General features: G+C 42.9%; 1 protein-coding gene across 2 annotated transcripts in view; it reads right to left on the reverse strand.

Annotated features, from left to right (window-relative positions):
* Nucleotides 1-1,791: 1,791 nt before the first annotated feature.
* Nucleotides 1,792-23,920, reverse strand: part of Shpk (sedoheptulokinase) — a 33,626-nt gene continuing 11,497 nt past the window's right edge. Inside the window, exons 3-7 of one of the 2 annotated variants that reach the window (XM_087191655.1) lie at nucleotides 18,547-18,730; nucleotides 17,872-18,024; nucleotides 16,982-17,157; nucleotides 11,208-11,408; nucleotides 1,792-2,439 (exon numbers count right to left, since the gene is read on the reverse strand). In XM_087191655.1, the coding sequence (XP_087047781.1) occupies nucleotides 2,027-2,439; nucleotides 11,208-11,408; nucleotides 16,982-17,157; nucleotides 17,872-18,024; nucleotides 18,547-18,730 (1,127 nt within the window). In that variant the 3' untranslated portion in view covers nucleotides 1,792-2,026. The remainder of the gene's footprint in view (nucleotides 2,440-11,207; nucleotides 11,409-16,981; nucleotides 17,158-17,871; nucleotides 18,025-18,546; nucleotides 18,731-23,920) is intronic. The other variant, XM_087191656.1, reaches the window with a different exon arrangement.

The following is a 23,920-nucleotide window of genomic DNA, read 5'->3' on the forward strand; positions in this document are numbered from 1 at the left end:
TCATTTTCAAATAAACTTTTTGCACCATTTTTGGCTTGTCTCCGCCAAAAAGGACCTGGAATACTTTTGTCTGATGAACAATTTCTTGTTGTTTTGTTTTGTTTGTAACACAGGGTGTCACTATGTAGTTCAAGCTGGCCTTGAACCCACTATGTAGCCCAGGCTGGCATCAAACTTGTGGCGATCCTCCTGCCTCAGCCTCCCTTGTGCTGAGATTACAAGCATGCACCACCACACCTGGCCTGGCAAGCCATTTCTAAAGGAACTACCCAACATTTTCATTTGCCCTATAACCAAGTTACTCCAGACAGTTTGTCACACCCTAGGCATGCCAACACTTTAACATAAACCTAGCTTAACTCCTTTCCCTAGAATGCCTAAGCATTCCTAGCATTGTGATCTCACTATAAGTTACTTAATTTTTGGTGTGTCGATTTCTCCACATGTGAAGTGATGACAACAATATCCCCCTTCTAGGATTCTTGTAATGATCAAATGAATTCAAGTAAGTTTATATCAGTTCTCAGGTCACAGTAGGTACTCAAAACATGTTAACTGTTGTTAATTGCAATGGATTGAAACCCACCAGGGTTTAGTTGAATTTTATTTGTATGGAGAATGAATTGGTTGCCCTTAGGGTATGTGGGTAACAGTCACAGTGTTTATTTCACTCCCTAATGATGGAAATTCAACACACGATCATCCTTGACAGGTCATTCATCTTCCACTAGATGCTTCACATCTAATGTGGTCTGTGCTGGGGATATAGGAGACTTTGTACACACAGTCTCTATTGTGGCTATAACAGTCAGGAAGAACTCAGGTATGCTCTCATAACAAACATCTGCCAAAGCTTAATGACTTCAAACATCAAAAGCTTACTTATCACTTACACTGTGTCCCTCATTGGTTGGTAAGAGTTTGACACCACAATATCCTTGCTCAGGACCCCAGGATGGCAGACCCTTCCTCCTCTGAAACACTACAAGCCACTTGTACCAAATAGAACACTGGCTCCTAAAGACCTCTGCCCAGAAATGACAAGCTTCTGTACACATTTTAATTTGGATAGAAAGTCCACATCTCTACCATGTGCTGGTAAGACCAGGATATTGAGCATGCAGCCCTAATGTCAGCATTGTCACCTAGTGCATCATCTGAGGAGCAAGCTGATGGCTTCAAACACTTACTAGCACCTCCCAAGAATGAAGAAAGAAGCCAGGTTTTACGGTGCATGCCTGTATTCCCAGCACTCAGAGGCTGAGGCAGGAGGATCACTGCAAGTTCAAGACCAGCCTGGGCTACACAGTGAGGTCAAAGCCAGCCTGAATTATATAGTGAGATCCTGTCTCAGACTGTGGCCCTCAAAAAAAAAAGGAGGAAAGAAGCAGTAAGTAGTTTGTGACTTCAGGCTGGAGAAATGAGGCCTTGGCAGCGGCACATAATTCCCCACTCCCACAGAAGACCACACATGCAATGGAAGTAGCAACAGGACCTTTCATTGACAGACTTGGACTCTGCAAGACTCAGCCCTCAGAGATAGAATAGGCACTTGGTCTGGAAAGGGGACAGAGTGCCATGCTGGTCACAGGGCTGTTTGCAGGGCACCCATCCAATTCCTAATCTTATATTTACACACTCCATCCATAGCACCCTGAGCATACAAGATGGACTGCCTGCTGTCAGGGAGGAGAGGAGGCTGCTCCACTGAGCAGGGCTATTTGCAATCCCTCAGCCTTCCCTTCCCTCTCAAGGTCTTCCTCAGGGGATGCAACATGAAATGGTCAAGGCTCTGAAAGAATGACATTTATTTAATATCTGAAATGCAAATAGCACAACAAGGCAAATTCATCTAAGGCAGTGGTGGTGAACCCATTGCATGTGTGGTGCAGTGGGCTGTTTTTAGTCATTGAAAGCTTAGATTCACCATCTAAGCTACACGCCAATAAGATGGAAAACAATCCATCGCTTTCAGCAATCACAGAACTTGTAAAATGACATTTACAAAGAGACGACAGTTTACTGACTAGGAGTCCATCTGGTTGAGGTTCCTCTTGAGCATAATGAGAGCTGCCCCTACAGCTGCATCCACATCTTGCCCAAAGGACACTGGCAAAGGGAAAGCCCTTTGCACCTCCTGCTTCAGCACCTCATTCCTGGACAGCGCACTCCCACATCCCATCACGTGCTCCACACCCCACTCTTTGAGCTGCTGAAATGGAAGCATTGAGTGCAAGTTCTGAACAATGCCTCTGCACAGGGCCCGAGTCACATGTCCCAGGGAGAGATCAGAGGAGGAGATTCTGGTCACTGAAGCCAATTGGTCTGGCAGGTGCCTCTCCCCCAGCACCGTTGGGGTAATGGTTAGGCAGGTGTCTCTCTGCTGCACAGCTGCATGGATCATGCGTGAATACACAGTGGTTTCTTCAACTTCCAGGCCTGCCAGAAACAAGAAAGATCTCTATGAGTTCATGTGGCCCCTGGACCTGGGCTGACACTGTATAGAATTCCCAAGGGGACCCGGAAGGAAGCTCCCTGCCTCCATCCCAGGCTCCTAGGGCAGAGAAGCTCAGCCAGTCCCAGCACCCGGAAGGAAGCTCCCCCACTGCCATCCCAAGCTCCTAGGGCAGAGAAGCTGAGCCGGTCCCAGAACCTGGAAGGAAGCTCCCCCGCTGCCATACCAAGCTCCTAGGGCAGAGAAGGTGAGCCACGTGGGCGCCAGAAGCAACCCCCATGGAAATGAGAAAACACATAAACAAGCCTCAAAAACAGACTTCCAGATCACCTACAGCAACCCCAAAGGGAAACGAGATGGAACACTCTGATACTCAACCACCTGGACTCTCTGAACGGGCAACAAAAGAGGATCTGGGAAAAATGAAATCAGAAATAATTACTCAGATAACAGCAAAGATTTTGCTCATGGTGCAAGACATGATTAATAAATCTAGAGAGGACACAGATAAAAAAAACAGAGGATCTGAGGAACATGATGGAATCCCAACATAGGAAACCAATGGAATCCATAAAACAGATACAAACAGATTTCCAAGAGATTAAAAACTTCATCGAAAATCTGCGCAGCAGAATGAACCAATGTGAGGACAGAATTTCACATATAGAAGATAAGATTGCAATTAGTGAGGAGGAAAAGAAAAATTGCTTTAAAATTGTGAGGGAACATGAGAAATCAATCCAGCAGCTGCTAGACAATGCAAAGAAGAATAACATAAGACTGATTGGAGTCAATGAAGAAACAGGAGAGAGTGCAGATGACATAAAAAAAACTTTTCACAGAAGTGATGGCAGAAAATTTCCCAAGGAGGGGAAAAGAACTTGACATACAGATAAGTGAGGCATATGGGACTCCAGCTAGCCTTAATCAAAAAAACATCTACACATAGGCATATAATAGCTAGGATTCCAGAAATCCAACAGAAGAATAAAATTCTACAAGCAGTGAGAGAAAAGAAACAAATCACATACAAAGGAAAGCCCATCAGAATCACAGCAGACGTCTCAATGCAAACCCTCAAGGCAAGAAGAGCTTGGAGTGATGTATTTCAAGCCCTAAAGGAAAACAGCCTCCAACCCAGATTGATGTACCCTGCAAAAATATCTTTCAAAATTGATGGAGAAATAAGATACTTTCATGACAAAGAACACCTCAGGAACTTCATGAATATCAAACCAGCACTCCAAAAAATTTTAGACAATACCCTAGGAAAAGACAATGAGGATCACAACCCCAGGAAACCCAGCAGAATGAATCCATTGGGCGTGACAAATTAAACGCAAAGGGGGAGAATCTAACAAAAAGAAAAAGTCATGACAAGGCTTTTAAAACTTTTAATTTCATCTCCCTAATGAGTGTATAATTCAATCTTATCATTGTACTGATTAGTATTTTTCTGATTCTAGAGTTGCACACCATTCCTTGTGCTATACTGGCTATTTATCATCTTCTTATGTCTACATTTTAATTGGGTTGTCTATTAATGAGTGCTAAGAATTCTTTATATATTCTGGTCATAGGTTATATGCATTGTAAATATGGTCTGTTTAAGGACTACTTTTCATTTTAATGATGTCATTTAAAGTTCTAAATTTTGATAGAATCTCATTTATCAATTTTTTTCTTTTATAAATCATGTTTTTTGTATCCTAGGTAGTTCTTGCCTACCCTGAATTCATAAATATTTTCCCTTATAATTTCTTCTTAAAGTTTTATACTTTTAGGCTTTCTTATTTAGGTTCACAGATCCCTTCAAGTTATTTTCATGTATGGAAAAAAAGGGTTGAGGTTAATTTTTTATATATGGATACCAGGTGTTCTAGTGCCGTTTGCTGAAAACACTATCTCTTCCTCAGCTCTTGAATCGAGTTTATATTCTATAAAATGCTAATGTTAAATAATCTTTCAAAACTCAGTGGACCATATATGTGTGGTTCTATTTCTAGATTCTCTGTTTTATTCCAATGATCTATATGTCTTTCCTTACACTAATACTGCCTTGATGACTGTAGCTTTAGAAGAAGTCTTAAAATTAGGTGCTAAACATCTTCCAACACTGTTTTTGTTTTTGTTTTTAACTTTTCTAGGTCCTTTGTACTCCTATATAACTTTTAAATTTCAATATCCAATTCTTCATTTATAGCAAGTATACACAGACCTGAATTTTTATATATAGCTTGTGTTTTCTAATCCTGCTAAATTCAAATACAAGTTCTAGGGTCTCCTAGAGATTTCTTAGTATTTTCTCTGTAGATGATCATTTCATCTACATATAAAGATTTTGCTTCTACCTTGCCAGTCCTATCCTAATTGTGTCATTTTATTGCCAGACTATTTTGGTGGGGCCTAGGTTTCGAAGTTTAATGGACAGATAAAGAGTAAGCATATCTGCCCTTGTTCCCCACCTTAAGGAGAAAGCATTGTATTTTCTCTATTCATATAAGGCATTCTCACTGGAAGTATGGAGTACATGTCTTTAATCTGTTGAGAAGGTTCTGTTCTACTTCTAGTCTCCTGATAGCTTTTACCATGAACAGCTGTAGAATTTAGTCCAATACTTTTTCTCCAACTAGTGACAGGATCATATGGCTTTTTCCTTTCCTCTGTTAAAACGATGACTTTTGGGGGTGGATCTTCCAATGCTGAACCAACACTGCCATTCCTATAACAAAACCACTTTCTACATCCTGCCAGATCTGACTTCCAATAGTTTGTTTTGTTAAACAAATTTCTATCTATGTTCATACTTTTTTCTTCTATTATCTTTATCCAGTTTTAGGATTAGCACAATGTTGAGTTCCTAAAATGAGGGGAGAAGTGTTCCTTCTTTTTTCTGCTTTGATTGTTTGATATAATTTATCAGTTAAAACGTTTATGAGCCTGCTGTTGTCATATAGGTAGGTTTTCAAGCTAGGAATATACTTTCTTTAATAGGTGCTGTTCAAATTTTATATTTCCTTCAGAGTTAGTTTCATTAATTTGTCTTCCAAGGTACTTCTTAGAAGTTGTCAAATTTATTTCAAAAAAGATTTTTGAAATATTCTTTCTATATCCTTTTAAATTCTGTAAAATCTGTGGTAATGTCTCCTAGATCTTGATATTGTAATTTAAAAAATGTATAATTGATATTGTGTAACAGGAAGAAAAGGTCTAAAGGTGCAGGGGAAGTGGAAGGGGTAGGGGAAAGCAAAAAAGGGAAAAGAAAAAATATGAGAAAAGGAAAAAAATGGAAACAAGGTCTTTGCAAATAGGGAAGGGTGGAGGGGGTGAAGGGAGGGCAAGGGAAGGGGAAAAAAAATAAGAACCAAGAGACTCATGTAATGGTACGAGATCCAAATGATGAACGTAACTGTATTTTATACCAAAAAAGTACCAATAAAGTTAATGGGGAAAAAAAAAAGAATTCCCGAGGGGCAAGGACAGGTCTGCTTACTGCTTCTTCTCCACTGTGGCTAGAAGTTTTCATGCTCAGGGACTCATACCATCTGACTAGCTAGACTCTGCCCTGGACCCCAGCCAGCTGTCTCATTACAGCCCCCAGGCAGATTTCAGGGAGCTCTCTCATCAGTGTCATTGTGCGACCCAACCCTAAGTTGGGCATCATAACCATGTCACAGTTATGAGGCCCTTACTTCCAAAGGGGGCATAAAACATGCACTAGTTCACAAGTATCACCAAAGCTGCTATTCAAGCCATTACCAGCATCACAACAATCCCAGGAGTCCAAGCTTATCACAGTCTAGGCAACCCTAATTATATTCATGGGGCACCTGAGGCCCAGGGAGAAGTGATCTGTTGACCATCCAACAGCTGGTTGTTATCAAACCAGAGTCCAGTCAAATTTTCCTCCCCTACACTATATAAGCTCTACATTCTAGATGATGATGATGATGTACATCTTTGATTTCAATACCCTTTGATCCTAGACTCACTTTTGGGGCTGGGGCATAGCTCAGTTATAGCGTACCTGGAAGATGAAGAAGAAAAAGCAGCAGGGGAAGGAAGATAAGAAGAAAATGTATCACTTTCATCTCTAGCTTGGCATTAACTGAGAGAAAGTAAACCTGGCTTTGACAGGAAGAAAGCTGTCCAGGCTAGGGGCTCTCTACTACTGTGACACATTGTAATCACCTGAACGACTTTCAAAGTGCTAGGTCCCCTCCCCAGACATTCTGATGGAATTGGTCTTGGCTACAGCCTGAGTGCTATAATTTTTAAACATTTCCCAGGTGATTCTGAAATGGAACCAGGCTGGACAGCCACCAGCTTAGACCTATAGGTACTTCTCAAACATGAATGTATGAATAAATCCCTAAGGACTCTTGTTAGAAGTCTGCATCTGACTCTGCTCCTAGGCCAGACCCTGAGGTCCTGCATTTATTAAAGGCTTCTAGAGGAATCGAGTACTGCTGGCTCCAACTAGAGTGATGCTGATCAACAAGCATCAGAATCACCTAAGGAGCATGTATAAAAGGCCATGCTCAGCATTACCCTACCCCCAGCCTAAACAAGTCAGCATGGAACCAGGATGTCAATATTGTTTTACAACTTCATAATTAATTCAAATGCGCATCTGATGCTGAAAACCACTAACCCAGAGAGTTACAGTACAGTCATATCATCAAAACATTTAACTTATACAAATCAACTACACATACTCAGGAATGGCAGAGAGAAAAATAATGTCAATATCACAGGCAACTAGTAAAATTTAATCAGCATGACTCTGGGTCAGAATTCCTTCTCTAGAAATTCCACTAAAATATCACCAACTTTTTTTTTCTTTTGCAGTTCTGGGATGGAACCCAGGCCCTGAAGCATGTTCAACAAGCACTCTACCACTAGCTATACCTCCAACCCCAAATTTCTTTCTTAAGTAAGAAAAACCAAGGACAAAGAACACAGGAGAGGAAATGACAAGGACTGAAACATTTTGACCCATCTTTGAAAGACAAGCAGATACAGAGTGAAAAGTGACTTTTTGAAGAGAGACTGGGAGCCACTGCCTTGGAATCTACAAAGGAAAATGCTGAAGAGAAACCAATTCCTCTTCCATAGGGACTGGAGCCTGAGAGGTCCGAGATTCTTCAGGAGGCAGAAGTGTACCAGGGCTAAAACCAAAAATCTGCAAGCCCTTAGGCACTCAACTGGCTAGTGCAACATGGGTGTCTCTACTTTTATGCCAAAAAATTCTTCTAGCCCACATTTGCAATGATACAAAATTCAGCCTGTGGCTGAATACCGGCTCCAGGCACTCTGTATACTCTGCTGACTTCATCCAGTCCCTCACTGTTGCAACACAGAACCGAGTGCTTCACAGCCCTGCTTTGATGTCGAGGGACTATACCAGCCCAAATTCTCTGGCTGACACACAGTGGCCCAGTTAAAAATCTGATCTCCAAGCCAAAACACAGGCTGGAGTTTCTAAAAAGCACATAGAGAGACAGGGGTTGAAGGGAGGGCAGGGGAATGGGGAAAAAATAAAAACCAAGAGAGATTATGTAGAGGTGCAAATTTCCAAAGATGAATGTCATTATACTGTATACCTCAAATGTACCAATAAAATTAATTTAAAAAAATAAAAGCACATGGAGAGGCCAGGTGTGATGGCACATGCCTATAATCTCAGCACTTAGGAGGTTAAACCAGGAGGATTACCATGAGTTTGAGGCCAGCCTGGGCTACATAGTGAGTTCAAGGCCAGCCTGAACCACACAGTGAGACCTTTGTCTCAAAAATAAACAACAACAGGCCGGGAATTTAGCTCAGTGGTTCCAGCACCTGCCTCGAAAGTGCAAGATCCCGAGTTTGATCCCCGGTACAAAAAAATAAATAAATAAACAACAACAACAAAAACGTTCCTGCATTATTGCTTTTGTAAAAATAATGCTGTTTGGTTGGTATGTGCAAGGCCCTGGATTTGATCCCCAGCACTACAAAGATAAAAAATAAAAATTATAAAAAACTGTTCTTAGTAAATAACCTAGTAGGTGTGTACAAGTGTATAATCTCTAGATTCAGTCTGTGGATGGGAACTTCTAGATCAAAATTCATGCACATACATAATAGCAGAAATTTCATAAAAGCCTGAGTTACATAAAAATACTAGCCTTTAAAGCACTCCTTGTTTCATCAAAAGAAAGACCATGAATATGCAAGAGGATCTTACAGAAAAGTAAATGAAACATTACCTCTTTCAAGGGTAACTCCTTAGGAATGGTAACAATTTATATACCACAAAGCATGTAAAAGTGACAAACCCTCCATAGCCTTGGAAACAGTGCACCAGCAACTTCTAAAAGCACAGATACAGAATGTAAACCCTCTAAGTTAAAGAGGGAAAAAAGGAGAAGATAAAGAAGGGGAGGATCAATCCAATAGAAAGCAGAAGGCTAAGGAGATATGAATGCAATGAGTATTGAATCTAGGACAAAAAAAAAAACAGTGGAAAAGCTGGTAAAACCGAATAAAGTCTAGAGTTTAGTTTTGTGTGGTTTGTAAAGTCATGTGATTGTATTTCTTTAATAAAAATTCAAAAAGTTGAGGAAAGATTAAAATATACACAAAGTCATCTTGCTCACTGGCAAAACAAAAAATCACTTAGGCTATGACCTAGGTCTTGGAGAGTACTTCTGTAACTGTAGAGATTTTATAAAAAGTTAAGTTACATAAGTATAGGCTGTTATGGTTTGGATCTAGTATGTCCTCTAAAAGTCTCATGTGTCCAGAGGTGGGGCTTTTGGAAAGTGATCTGTACCACGGGGGTGAGATACTCGGCAGTGGATTGGTCTATTCAAGAGTTCGTACCTGAATGTGCGATTAGGAATTGAGAGCTGGATGGAGGAGGTGAATCATGGGGGCATGGCCTTTGAGGTTATATACTTATCCCAGCACCTTCCTCTCTCCTCTCTCCTCTCTCTTCTTTCTCTTTATCTTTCTCTTGCTCTCGCTCCCTCTCTTGCTCTCTCCTCTCACTTTCACTCTTTCTCTCGCTCTGGCTCTCTTCCTACTCGCTCGGCTTCTGGCCACCATGAGGTAAGTAGCTTTCCCCTGCTGCTTTGGTTTATATCTAGATGCCTGCTCAAAGCCACATGCACTCATAAGGGCTTTGGGGAGGCGACTGGATCATAGGGTTGTGACACTTATCAGTGGATTAGTCCACTGATTAGTTTACAGCTAAATGGGATGTTGGGAGGTGAAGCCTGGTCAGAGCCTGTAAATGTCTAGCTCTCACCCTCCTCCCTTGATCTCTCTGCTTCCTACTGCCATGCCATGAGCTCCTTTTCCTCTGCCATGCTGCCCTGTCTTGGAGCCAGCTGAGACTGTGAACTGAAACCTCTACAAACTGTGAGCCAAAATAAACCCCTCCTCCTTTAAGTTGTATGTGCCAAGTATTGTGCCTCAGCAATGACAAAGTGACTAAGACACCTGCCATGCCCGTCCTCCATGATGTTCCTGCCTAGGAGCCAGCTCACTGAAACTCCTGAAACCACAAGCCAAAATTAAACCTCTCCTTCTTTCAGTTTTGAGTGTCAGATATTTTCTCCCAGGGATAGGAAAGCTAACTAATAATACTCAGATATTTCTTAAAAGGTTAAATTACATAAAAATACTAACCTCCAAAGCACTTCTTGTCTCATCAAAACACAAGCCATAAATATGCAAAAGAATGTCACAGAAAAATAAATTAAACATGACAAATTCTTTCAGGGGTATGAAAAACACTGGCCTGCTGACAACATATACACAACCCAGTGACACCAGCACCTGGTTAAAGGGTCTGCCTGGAGGTTCCGATGACTGGTTCTGCAACTGAAAAATCTTCCCTGGGTTTTCAACAGAGCATCCCTGAGAGGACGCCCCACAGGGGATGGAACTTGCCTGGTGATCCAGACATCCTGGGCACGCTGAAAACACTGACATCAGCCAGCAGCACTTGTCCACACAACTAGCAGGAGCTTCACACTTAATTCTCTGCTGCTTGGGTTCGCCTTTTTCTGTGTTGAGCATTTCTTGCAGTTACTTGACTTTGAGTCCCTCCAAATGACCTCTGCATGTGACAGCCATGGTTTCCCTAGGCCTGGACTGCTGACCTGAAATGTCATTTCTACCTTCAGTGGTTGCAAGGCAAATCTTTCATAGGAGAAGGGGGTTACATGTGCTGCTATACATGCAGAACAGAGGAAGACCTGATGAATAAAAGAAGGGAGCAGGAAGACTTCAAAGTTTCCAGGAAACCTTCCAAGAGAGTGAGATAAAAATTACTTTCCAGGAACAAGTGCTATCAGGATTTTATAATATTGTCAAATACCAGGAATCTTTTTCACTGATGCAGTTTGATCATTCAATTTCAGCTATCTGTAGTCATCAAAAGAAAAACTTTAAATGCATGGATCACAGGGACTTTCTGGCAGAGAAAATAAGATTGTAAGGGTCAGGGAAAGCTGAGGAATACTGCATATCCAGGCAAGGGTGAAGGTTACTTGCCACCTGCCACCCGCCACAGAGAAGAGAGTAGGCAAGAAAAGAAGCTGCAAGCTCATACCCCAAAGGCAGGAAGGAACATGCCAGGACCCAGCTGGGTCTGAGAGTTGAACCTGAACACGGAAATAGCACACGAAGCTCCAAGACACCACCACACAGAAAGGACAGGACAAGCAAAGAACACAACACTGTGTGGGCCACTTCTTACCTAGATCTGCCATCCACTGAATCAGCATGTGGACAAATGTGGCCAGCACATTGCCCCCATTGAGTGATGCCGCCACCCCCAGGTAGGTCCTGTCAAAGTAGGGGAAGTAGGCAACAGGGGATGCAGGGTCCGGAGTCTGCGTGGGCTGGAATCCAGAAGGCATAGAGGCTGCCAGCTGAACCGAGGTGCTGATGTTGAGAACTGAGGTCCAAAGAGAGCACAGGTGAGCCTGCTGGGCTAACTCAATGGTCAAAAACACAACAGGGCAGTGGAAGATGCAGTGGTTTTAATAATAATAATTCCTCCTCTCAAGAGGTAGAGTGTGATTCCCCTTCCCTTGCATGAAGACTGAACCTAATGACATGCTTCTAATAAATAAAACAAAAAAGTGATGATGTGTGACTTTGGGAACCCCTATGTTCAGGGACCAAACCATCCAAGATTGGCATTCAATTTTCCCCCTACCACAATGTCAGAAGCAATGAGTAAAAAAATTCTCAGAAAACCAATAACTTTTCATTTCTTCCACATCGAGCCTCCTGCCATGACTATAAGCCAGAAGCAACAGGCCTTCTACCTGCTCCTTTGGGGTAGGGGTCAGAGAGGGGGCAGCTAGCACTGTCCACGGACAGGTCACGTGGAGCACAGGCCAGCAGCCCCAGACTGGAACCAGAGCCTCCGACCACTTCCAGGGAAGAGGGGGCCCTGTGGTGGTTTACACGTTCCCACCAAAACTCATGTTGGACTTTAGCCCCCATTAAGGTATTGAAAAGAGGGTCCAGGCAGGAGTTTATGAGGTGACTGGGTCATGAGAGCCCTGCTCTCCTGGATTAATCCATAGATCAATGGGTCCTGGAGGGAATAGCTTTTGTTATAAAAGTGAGCTCACTTTGTCTGGCTGCTCTGTCTCCCCATGTGGTACCATGACATGACCCAGCAGGAAAGTCCTCACTAGATGTTGCCCCTCAGCCTCGGACCTCCTAACCTCCAGAACCATGAGCTGAATAAACCTTTATTTTTTATAAATTACTCAGTCTGTGGGATTCATTCACAGCAATAGAAAACAGACTAAGACCAGGATAATGTCACCTTCTTCCCACTGAACTAGCCCACCAACAGTTAGAAAGCACCCTGACATCCAGGCACAGGGTCATCACCCACCGAAGGGGAAACAGCCAGGCAGACAACCACTAAGTAGGAGGAGAGAGCCAGGCCCTTTACAGGCACCATTGCAATGGCTACCAATGCCCCCAAGCAAGGCAATGATTGTTACCCACATTTGGGATATTGATAAAGCCACAGGGAAGAAATTCAGCCTGCCTAAGGTCACAAAGAAGAGGAAGAAAACCTGATCCCAATCCTGTGGGCTAGACTCTGAGGCCTACTTGTTTCTGGATTCCCTTGCTTTGAGAGGAAGAGATATAAGGCAAAAAGATGGTATATTAGTAGAAAGTCACAAGATAAACTTAGAATGTTTTCCTGGGGCATTGATTGTAGCTGAAACTTTGAGAGGGAAAAAAGGTGATGTTGAACCTTTTTCATTGGAGAAGAGTTTACCACAAGTATGTGCAAACAAAACTGGCAGAATTTCATCTGTCCCTATCAGTTCATCTTGTGCTTTTTTCATGTACTGACTACACTGGTGATGAACACAGATCAATACCTCTCTTTGAAATGTCTGCATCTTTGTTATCTCAGTATATTCAATAAAAAAAGAATAAAGTTGCTTACAAAGGGAAATTACAATCAAGAGCAAAACAAAACAAAAGAGACGCTTGACATTTACTTAAGAATATAATGAAAGGGGAGAATAAATTACTACACAGAGGATAATGCTAGCCAGAATTTTTTAACTCAGGGTTGAGTTATAATATTTCTAACTGAGGGCTGGGGATTTAGCTCAGTGGTTCCAGCGCCTGCCTCGAAAGCGCAAGGTCCCAAGTTCGATACCCAGTACCAAAAAAAAAAAAAAAAAATTCTAACTGATGCAGAGAGGGGATAAAAAGATATCACAACCCCACAGCAATACTATGGATTATTCCCCAGAAAGCAGTTCGTTGGATTCTAGTCATGATTGCCCTGGGCATCTCAGGATCTGTCTTGGCAATGACATTCTGGCCAGCTGTTTGTGAGGATAACCGGCGCATTTCGATGGCCACAATCGTCATGATTGTGTTGCTTCACATACTTCTTTCTGTAGGCTGCTTGGTATGGTCTCATTCCTGAATTCTTTTGGCAATCACTTCTCAGACTTTTGGCTAAGATCAAGTGTAGTATCTGAATTCTTTTGGCCTGTTTTATACACAAATTCTAAAAGACTTCAAACTGTTAGGCATAACATTTCCTTTAAAATTGACTCCATGGCTGGGTGTGGTGATACATGCCTGTAATCCTAGCACTCAGGAGGCTGAGGCAGGAAGATCGCAAGTTCAAGGTCTGCCTAGGCAATTTAGCAAGACCCTATCTCAAAATAAAATTTTAAACAAGGGATGAGGTGTAGCTCTGTGGCAGAATGCTTTGTCTAGCATGCCCAAGGCCCTGGGTTCCGTCTCCAGTATCACACACTCACAAAATAAAATAAACTGATTCCATGAAATAAACATTGTTTTACATTCCTAAACAAAAAAGATATCACAACCAAGAAAAAACCCTGGGTAAGATGAATGAGTTCTCCATTGAGATGAGGACTCCAAATGAGTCCCTAAAGGGGACTCCCTCAGCCAGGATGTCCTGAGCATCAAACAAAACATACCCGTTAATCAGGGTGACAGTGGCTATACTGTCAACCACCCCACTGGGCCAGACCCAGATGCTACCCTAGACCTGGGTGGGCAAACTGCAGCCTATCTTCCACAAGCCATGGCCAGTCCACCATCTGTTTTTGAGCTGAAAATGGCTTTTCCATTTTTTAAATCACCAGTCATGGTGATGCACACCTGTAATCCCAGTACTCAGGAGGCTGAGGTAGGAGGATTGCCATGAGTTCAAGGCCAGCCTAGGTTACATAGTGAGTTCAAGGCTGGCCTGAGCTACACAGTGAGATCCTGTCTCAAATAAATAAATAACAGCTTTGTTGAGATACAAATCACATGAATCCAATGTAAAACAAACTCTTTAAAATGTACAATCCAGTGGTCTTTAACATATTCGCATTTGTAAAACTATGACATAATTTTTTTTTTTGCTTGTTGCCCATTGTTCCTGACTCACAACTCCCTCCCCAAGGCATGCCATAAAAACTAGAATTTCTCGGGCCGGGGATTTAGCTCAGTGGTTTTGCCGCCTGCTGCACAAGCACAAGGACCCGAGTTTGATCCCCGGTACCAAAAAAACAAAAACAAAAACTAGAATTTCTCTTCCCCAGGGTAAATCACAGAAGCTCTAACCTTCCCCACCCTTCTCTGACCTACTTTGTCCAGAAGTACATCATAGGGACCGGGGATTTAGCTCAGTGGTTCTGCCGCCTGCCTCGAAAGCGCAAGGTCCCGAGTTCAATACCCGGTACCAAAAAGAAAAACAAAGAAAACCCAAGGTACAGAAGTACATCATAAAGACCTCAATTCAGAAGGGATCCTACCACAGGCCAGAGAGGAAAGAACCTTCCCCAGAGGTCGAGAAGAATCTGAACAGACAAGCCTCGCTGGGTTTCTTCACCCAGTCTATCAGTGTTAGATATGTATTAATTCTCCACTAAAAACCCAAAAGGAAGGGCTGGGGGTGCAGCTCAATGGTAGAGTGCATGCCTAGCAAGTGTGACACCCAGGGTATTATCCCCAGCACCAAAAACAAACAAATCAAAACACCTCAGTAAGATAGGGTTGCAAGAATCCTGAGGTGAACACACAGGGGTTCCTGGAGGGGCGGTGCACCAGAAGAGGGCATGGAAACTCCTTTCTCCCATTCCTCACCTTACACATCTCTTCATCTGTACACACCCGTATCTTTTGAAATATCCTTTATAATAAAGCAGTAATTGTGTGTCTTTAAATCCTGTGAGTGCTCAAACAAATTAACTAAATCCAAAGAGGGGTTTGTGGGTTTATTAGCTGGTTGATTACAAGCACAGGGGAAACAACCTAGGCTTCTGAAGTAGGTGGGCAAACAGTCTTGGGGATTGAGCCCTCAAGCTGTGGAATGTGATGCTGTCTCCAGGCAGACAAGGTCAGAGCTGAACTTAATTAGAGGATGCCAGGCTGCGGTGCCCACTCAGTGTGTGTGTGTTGGGGGAAGGGGGATCGAAACACATCTGATATCGAAAGTGATGTGTGTTGTGAGGAGAAACTGACCTAGAATTAGCTTTTCCAACATATCCTCAGAACAACCACTACCACTGTCTCAGTTTAGAACATTTTTATGGCACCAGAAAGTAACACTGTACTTTTTAGCAGTCGCTCCTCTCAGCCCTTAGCAACCATTTGTCCTCTTCCTGCCTCCATGAATTTGCCTATTCTAGATAATCCATATGAATGGAATCACATCATGCATGGCTTTTGTGTCTGGTTTCTTTTATTCCTTTCACTGTCACTTACATTTTGTAGTATTCCTCAGTATTTAATTCCCTTTTAGCTACATGGATATAACACAGTTTTTAAAAATCCATTTATCTGGCTGGGGATTTAGCTCAGTGGCACCGCGCCTGCCTCGCCAGTGGAAGGTCTGAGTTCGATCCTCGGTACCAAAAAAAGATCCATTTATCAGTTTGAGGACATCTGGGTTGTTTCTACTTAAGGGCTGTTATGAATAGTGCTGCTATGATTGTTGGAGAACACTGCTGGGTCCTATGGTAACTCCATGTTTCATATGTGGGGAACTGCCAGACTGTTTTCCCAAGAGGCTGCACCATTTTACAATCACACTAGCATGTCCTCGTGTTTTTAAATTGAGAAGAAATCAAATGGATGAAGAAAATTTCATAACACAATAAATACAATATGAAATTCACATCTCAGTGTCTATGAATAACTCTTTTTAGAACACAGCTATGCCCATTTGTTTATACATTGTCCATGGCTGCTTTTGAATCCTAATGGCAATATTAAGAGATTATATGGTTCACACATTGGAAAATATGTACTAGCTGGTCCTTTATAAAAAAAGTGTGCCAGGGCCAGGGATTTAGCTCAGTGGTTTTGCCACCTGCTGCGCAAGCGCAAGGACCCGAGTTCGATCCCTGGTACCAAAAAAAAAAATAAAAATAAAAATAAAAAAATAAAATAAAATAAAATTTAAAAAGTATGCCAACCTCTGTCCTACACTGCTACCTCCACCTCACTGTGATTCCCTTACCCCAAATACAGACAAGATTCTGCACTTCTAATCAGATCTGACATAACTTTCACTGACCCTACAATGATAATAACCCTAATCTCCTCTCTGTGTGTGTGTGTGTGTGTGTGTGTGTGTGTGTGTGTGATATTAGGATCAAACACAGGGCCTTATGCATGCTGAACATACACTTTGCCATTGAGCTATACCCCAGCCTACTCATCTATTTTTTGGTTACGAAGCACACAGGAAGCAGCCAGCCAGAGAGAGCAATTTCCTTCCCCTGGCCAAACAGTGGTTATGCATAGATGGTCAGTGTATAAGGACACAACTAGCAAGCTGGCGTGTACACTCCCTGAGCAGAGAGGTTCACCTGCAGGGATGAGGGTATCTCTCATCTTTACAAAACAGTGAGCTGCTGAGTTAGGTGAGCCTCTCAGATCCTCACTCAGAGCTAGCACTTAAGAGACACCAGTGAAAAACTAAGGAGAGAAAAAAGGAACACTTACCTGCATCTGTCTTTTGGCCCATGCAAGAATAGACAGAGGCCTGTAAATCACCCATGGCCACGCCCACCTGTGTCCCCTTTGGGATTTCAAACCACATGTGGGACGTTCTGCCTGCTGCACTGCCTGGCTGGGCAATGTCAGGGAGAAGGTGGACAGGAAAGCCCGAGCTCCTCAGTCTGCAAAACAAAAATGGACACTTGCACTTAGCTAGTTTTCCAGTTTTCTGTTTCTTGTTGTTTCCAGGAAATTTGCCAAGGGAAAGTACTATGGGTCACACATAAGAGAGGGGAGGATAGAAGCCAGTGTTGTCACTGACTGCCTCTTGGACTTGTTTTAGACCAAAAGCTTGGGATTCACCTTCCACAGAAGAAGACCACCAGTTTAAATAGCAGCCATCAAGAAGGGTTAGATAAGAGCCAGAGTCTATGGACATTCCCATACTCCGGCCTCCAAAGAACACCAGGAGGCAGCCAGAGATTCGGTGTGAAGTTAGAGGTGGTTAGCACAATCCAGACCAAAGTCAAACCCACCAGCCTCCTGAATATCAAATGCATTCATCACTCAAGGTTAGTGAATACGGGACTTCCAGTTTTATAAGACATGCTAGAAAGTCCTTTACCTGAACTACTAAGTGTTTTTTGCTTTGTTTCAAAGCTCAGAATTTGGGCCCTGAAGGAAATGCACTTAAAGGGCACTGGACTCCTGCACCTGAAAAGGCAAATGATTGTTTAAAAAGAATTTAAAAGGTAGCCCTCCAGCCTGTTACCTCCCATTCTTAATCTTAGTTTAAAATATATCAAGCAGTGAAAGTTCCAGATGGGAAAACTCTCCATGAAGCTCTCTCTGGGAGGTGCCCTATGCCAAGAACCACCCTGTAAGGTTACACTTACATCTCCAAGTTCCAGCTTTGGCTCTGAGTGTTGAAATATCCCCAGCTAGCAGCATTCTGGTCGGACATCAGTGGTCTTCGCAAGCCACACAGCATGGCAACCACATAGTCCTGGATGGTGCCGGCTGCATTATAGGACTGCAGGAGCTCTGGACTGGTTTTTTTTTATATCAAAAACAGTTCAACAGGGTGTTATATAGATGTGGAAGCACTCGCTGCTTCTATCTGTGAGCAGAGGGGACTAGACATACAGTGTAGGTGGGACACAGCCACAACCCCTCCTCCTGTGGCTCAAGTACAGCTGGATCCCTGGGGTAAATTCCTTCCAAACACTCCCAGCAAAGCCAGCCTGAGTCAGCCCTAGGGAAGAGACCTCGAGGGAAGAAGCACTATGCCAGGAAAGCAGGACATGGCCCTTCTCAGTGAATGACCAGTCCCGACCCCACCACTGACTCTCATGTGACCCTCAGCAAGTCACTTGCCCTCCCTGTTCCAGTTAGAACTGGATAACTAAAAGATTGCTGCAAAATTGAGCTGTTCTGGACCAAATCTAGGTCTTGTGGCTGTGCCCTGTGTCAGGCTACACTCACTGAAGTGCAATACATTAGGAGCTGCAGCCTCTACCCACTCTCAGCCCCTGGAAATCCAGTGTTCATTCAAAGACCATTTGTCCTACCTATTTTTCAAAAGCCAGAAGATGGTTGCACAGCCAAAACCGGTAGCCACACTGAGATGGGATGATGGCTGGGGCAAGGAAGCCAGGAACTCACTGCTACATCGGCCATCCTGCCATGTAACCAGGTGACTCACAGCTCTGGCCTCAAACATGGAGGCAGAACCTCCCTGCATCCATTCACAGCCTGGAATAAAGGGGAGGAGAAAAGAGACCTTAGTGGACACTGACACATCCCTGAGGCTTCTTTGCTGGTGCATTTACAACACAGTCATCTTCACCCTGTGACGGTGCTTGGCTCACACATGGTTCTGGTGTCAGAGGGGCTGCATGGCGCTGGGCAAGTCATTTAATCCCTCCATTTGTCTCACTTCTGCTTCTTTTTATTCATTTTTTAATTGATATTATATATCCACACACACATACTTCATAAGAGAAAAAAAAAATTTTTTTTTCATACCAGGGATCAAACTCAGGACCTTGCGCTTTCGAGGCAGGTGGTGGCACCACTGAGCTAAATCCCAGACCAAGAGAAAATATTTGGTACACTCTCAAGTCCGCTGTTCTCCTGTCCTTCCAACTCTTGTTAGGATACATTATCTAGGCTTGGTTCTGATTGATTACCAATGCATTTTCTCTCTTCCTTTGGTTTTACCTAACAGATGTGTGTGTGTGCATGTGTGTGTAATGGTGAGCAAATTCAGGCCCTCACACATGCCAAGTATGCGCTCTGCCACTGAGCTCCAGGCTAATTGATTCTTTTAGGCCAAACTTCACTAGGAAATCTAGCTATCTCTACCTCTTATCTCTTAACAAATGTTCTGGAATTATTCTCTGCTCTTATTTAAATATTTCATCCAAAACTGTTTCCAGTGCAGGTCTTCCTGTGGCAAAGTATCCACAGACCTACGATACATGCCTCAGCATGCTTTTCATATTCTCATATTTGAACGACAGTTTGATCAGTTATAACATCCTAGGTTCTAAATTCCTTTCCTTTAAATGCTTAAAACCATTATTTGTGGTAGATTACTCCAAATGCTTTACTATACCTCCCAACAAGAGGTTAGTGTCTTCTCGTTTCCTTGAATTATGGGCTGGCCTTGGTGACTTCTTTGGCCAAGAAAATGAGTAGTAAGTCTTGAACTCCCAAGGTTAGGTCATAAAAAGTGTTGTAGGAAACCAGCCTGTAGGCAAGGACTTCAGCCACTGTGAAGCCACCATGCTGGAGACTAGAGGGAGAGGCCACAGGCAGGAGTCTGGCAGATGTTTCCAGGTGACCCCAGCCTCGTAGCTCCCTCCACAACACCAGGCGCTGAGCGAAGCCATCATGAACCCTCCTGACAAGTCTGCCCACCAGCTGAATACTAACAAGCAACTTCCACCAACTCCAGGTAAAACAACCAGTCAGCTGAACCCTGCCCAGCTCCTGACTTATGAGACATGGTAAGATGGTGGTTATTTTAATCACTAAGTTTGGAAGTAGTTTGTGACGTAACAACAGATAATCAAAAGATGATTGATTCCACACTGGGCATGGTGGTGCACGCCTGTAATCCCAGCACTCCAGAGGCTGAGGCAAGAAGAAAGCCATGAGTTTGAAGCCAGCCTCGGCTACATAGTGAGTTCAAAGCCAGCCTGAATTACAGAGCAAGACTCTGTTTTAAAACAAAACAAAACAAAAAAATGATTCCTTTTTTTTTTTTTAGTACTTGGGATTGAACCTATGGTGTGCACTAACCTACATCCATAGCCCTCTTCTTTTTATTTTTTGAGACAGGGTTGCACTGAGTCACTAAATTGACCAGGCTGGTCTCCAACGTGTGATTCTCCTGCCTCAGCTTCCTACAGTGCTAGGATTACAGGTGTGTGACAACACGCTTAGCCAAAGCAGGCTGGTTTGTTTTTTTTTAACTTGCAATACTGGGTATAGAAACAAGGCATTCTACCACTGAGCTATATTCCCTGCATTCTTTTTTTACTTAGTATTGCTACTGAAAAAGTCTAATGTAGTCTGCCTCTTATTCACTTATATGAAATCTTATCTTTGGCTCTGTAAGCTTTTGGAATTTTCTCTTTGAATTTTTTTTTTCTTTTTGCAGTAGTAGGGATTGGATTAGGCCTTTGCACTGAGCTACATCCTCAGTCTCTTTTTTATTTTTTATTTTGAGACAAGGTTTCACTAAGTCAACAAGATACCCAGGCTGGGATTGAACTTGTGATTCTCCTGCCTTAGTAACTGAAATTCTCCCTCCACCCACCCACCCTGTACTGGGGATGGAACTTGGGACCTTGCACTTGTGAGGCACAGGCGAGGTGCCACTGAGCTATATCCCTGGCCCAGTATTTGAAATTCTTAAAACATACATTCAACCGACTATATCTACCAGTGGGAATTTTTTTGACATTCTGTGGGCCACTCTTGGAGACAGACTAAGTACATTTTGCATTGAGAAATAATAGTACCACTATTACTAGCAAAAGCTTTGGGAGCCAGGGCAGAATGTTGTGCTTTACATCTGGAATGTCCCCCAGAGGCCATGTGCCAGGGGCTTGTTGCCAGCTATGGGCTTTAAGGCAGTGACTGAATCACAAGGATTCTAACTTCATCAATGGATTAATGCGCTTATGAGTTCATAGTTCAGCTGGCTTATTAGGAGGTAGGGCCTAATTAGATGAAGGTCACTGGCTTTGAAGGCTATATTTTGTCCCTGGTCTACCTTGCTGGCTTTTTCCTCCTTTCCTTTCTCTTCTCTTCTCCCCACTTCCCCTTCCCCTTCCCTTCCCTTCTCCTCTCCCCTCTTCCTCCTCTCCTCTTTTCTCATTCTCCATCTCCTTATCTTTCTCCCCTCTGCCCTCTCTCCTCTCCCTCTCTCTCCTGGCTGCTTTCTGCCCACAGCAATGAAACCAGCCAACAATGGACTAAAACCTCCTGAAACCATGAGCCACAATAAAATTTTCCTCTTTGTTTTTCTCAGGTATTTTGTCAGAGCAATGAAAAGCTAACTAACACACGACCTTTACAGTTGGGAGTATTTCATCTTACTTTGTCAATTATGGGAAATTTTTCTTCATTCTTTCTTCAAATATTTCCTCCTTTCCACTTTTACTTTTCTCTTTTCAGATTTCTTATTATTTAGATACTGGTGCTACTATTTGTATTCTCAAGATCTTACATATATTTTTCTACTTCTCTGTTCTTCCTTCCTTCTAAGAGATCTCAATCTTATCTTTTATTCTCTGATTTGTTCTGAAGTTTTATTCACTCTGCTATTAATCCCATATATTCTTTGTTTCAGCAGCTATATTTTCATACCTAAATATGTTTTTTATGTGTTCTTTCGTTGCACTCTTGCTAAGATTTTCCTTTAATATTGTTTACTGTATCGAGCTAATTTTAAATCTCAGTGTGTCCTATGCTAAGAGTTCTGCCTCTGATGTAATCTACTTCAAATAACCCAGCACAATGTTTGCCTTGTGAAATAGTTGTGCTCTTCAGCTGTCTTATTATCAGGGCCCATGAGATCATTTTCTCCTGGAAACAGTGGTTATGCTGCCAGGCAATGCGAAGAGCCAGGCATCAGTTTCTGCCAGCCCCAGTGACCTAGGAATGAGGCAAGAGTCCTGGAGCAGATTCACAGGTAAATCTACAACAAACCCACACCCACCACACAAAATATCTCCTCAGGCCAGGACTTCCCAACTGCCCCCAAGAACAAAGTTATAAGGACCCTTAGATTATAGAACATCAGCCTTTAAAGGAGACAACTGCTCTTCTCTGCTGCCTTGATTTATTCCTGAAGGGAGCTGAGTTCCTGAAGGAATGGAGACAGATGACCGCAGGAAGCAAGGGGAAGCAGCAGTTCCCCTCCTGGCCCTCTTTGCACCGGCAGTGTTGGCTGTCTCTTGCCAAGATCCAAACCATCAACCCACACACTCCAGCTCAAAGGAGCTCCATCACCCCAGAGTTCCCCCATGGTATTCTCCCCTTCCCTTGATGGTTTCTTCCCTCTTAAAACTTCTCTCAAACTTATCTTGGAGGCAAAAGCTGGCAGTCACACTAGCTCATCATCTTAGTGGAAACTGTGTCTAGAAGTCAGAAAGCACTTAGAACTCTTACACTGGATCCTAGAGGCCCAGCCACTTTACTCCTGGGTTAGTAGGGAAGAGTTACAGTTAGGGTGTGCATATTATGCGCTGTGTATTAAACGGGGTTGTGTGTATTAAATGAATTAACATATAGGATTTATATATAAAGCTGCATTCATCAACTTTCTGTTGCTGGGACAAAATACCTGATATATATAATTAAACGAAGAAAAGTTTATTTTGGCTCATGGTTTTAGAGGTTTTGGTGCATGCTTGACCAGCTCTAAGGCAGAAATATCATGACAGAAGGGTGTGACGGAGGAAAGCTGCTTGTCTCGTGGCAGACAAGGAACAGAGTGAGAGGGAAAAAGCCAGAGAGACAGGAAGAGGACAAAAACATATCCTTCTAGGTTAAGTCCTCAATCAGGCCCCACCTCCTAACAATGCATTCACCTATGACCTCATCAATAGGAACTAGTGCCCCCATGATCTAATCAGCGTTCAAAAGCCCCACTCTGAATACATCAGCCTTTTGGAGGACTTTTTGATTGAAACCATAATAAAAGTGCTCAGAACAATACCTGGCACATAATAAATGCTCAGTAAATACTAGTGAAGGTTAAGGGGGGGGGTGAAACTTTACCTTCTATTATAATTTGGGTCTGGAATGTCCCCCTAAGTCTCATGAATCAAAGGCTTGGTCCCCAGCTTGGCGCTACTGGAAAGTGGTAGAAATTTTAAAAGATGGGGACTAGTGAGAGCTCTTTAGGGGATTGAGGGTATGACCTCAAGAGATTGTGGGACTCTGACTTCTTCCCTCTTTTCCACTTTCCAGGCTTAAGATGAGCAATTTTGCTCCACCTCATGTTCTCAACATGGGTTGGTGCCACAGGCCCAAAACAATAGAGTCAATCGCTCATGGAATGGAAAATAGAACTTTCCCCCATAAACTTATCATTATCTCAGGTATTTGTAATAGTAATGGAAAGCTGACTAACATGGCTTTAAACTGTCCACCGTACCAGACTTTTCCAGCAGCCTTTGAGAAAGATAATATACCTCCTTTATATATCTTTTGCTTTCTCCTCTCCTCATATCAGTATGTTTTCCACACCATCATGCAATATAAATACAACCACTGTAGCAAAATGGGGAAAGAAAGTTAACACTAAGTTGAAGTCCAAAACAAGTTAATGGCAATTGAGGACACCCCAAATCTGCTGAATGGAAGTAAGAATGTAGCTCCCACTGCAGAATGGTGCCTACCATGAGCCAAGCAGGGGAAATA

Source organism: Heterocephalus glaber, unplaced genomic scaffold (assembly GCF_053883595.1).
Source record: "Heterocephalus glaber isolate CG9 unplaced genomic scaffold, H.glaber_assembly_v1.0 deba00001564, whole genome shotgun sequence".
NCBI lineage: Eukaryota > Metazoa > Chordata > Mammalia > Rodentia > Bathyergidae > Heterocephalus > Heterocephalus glaber.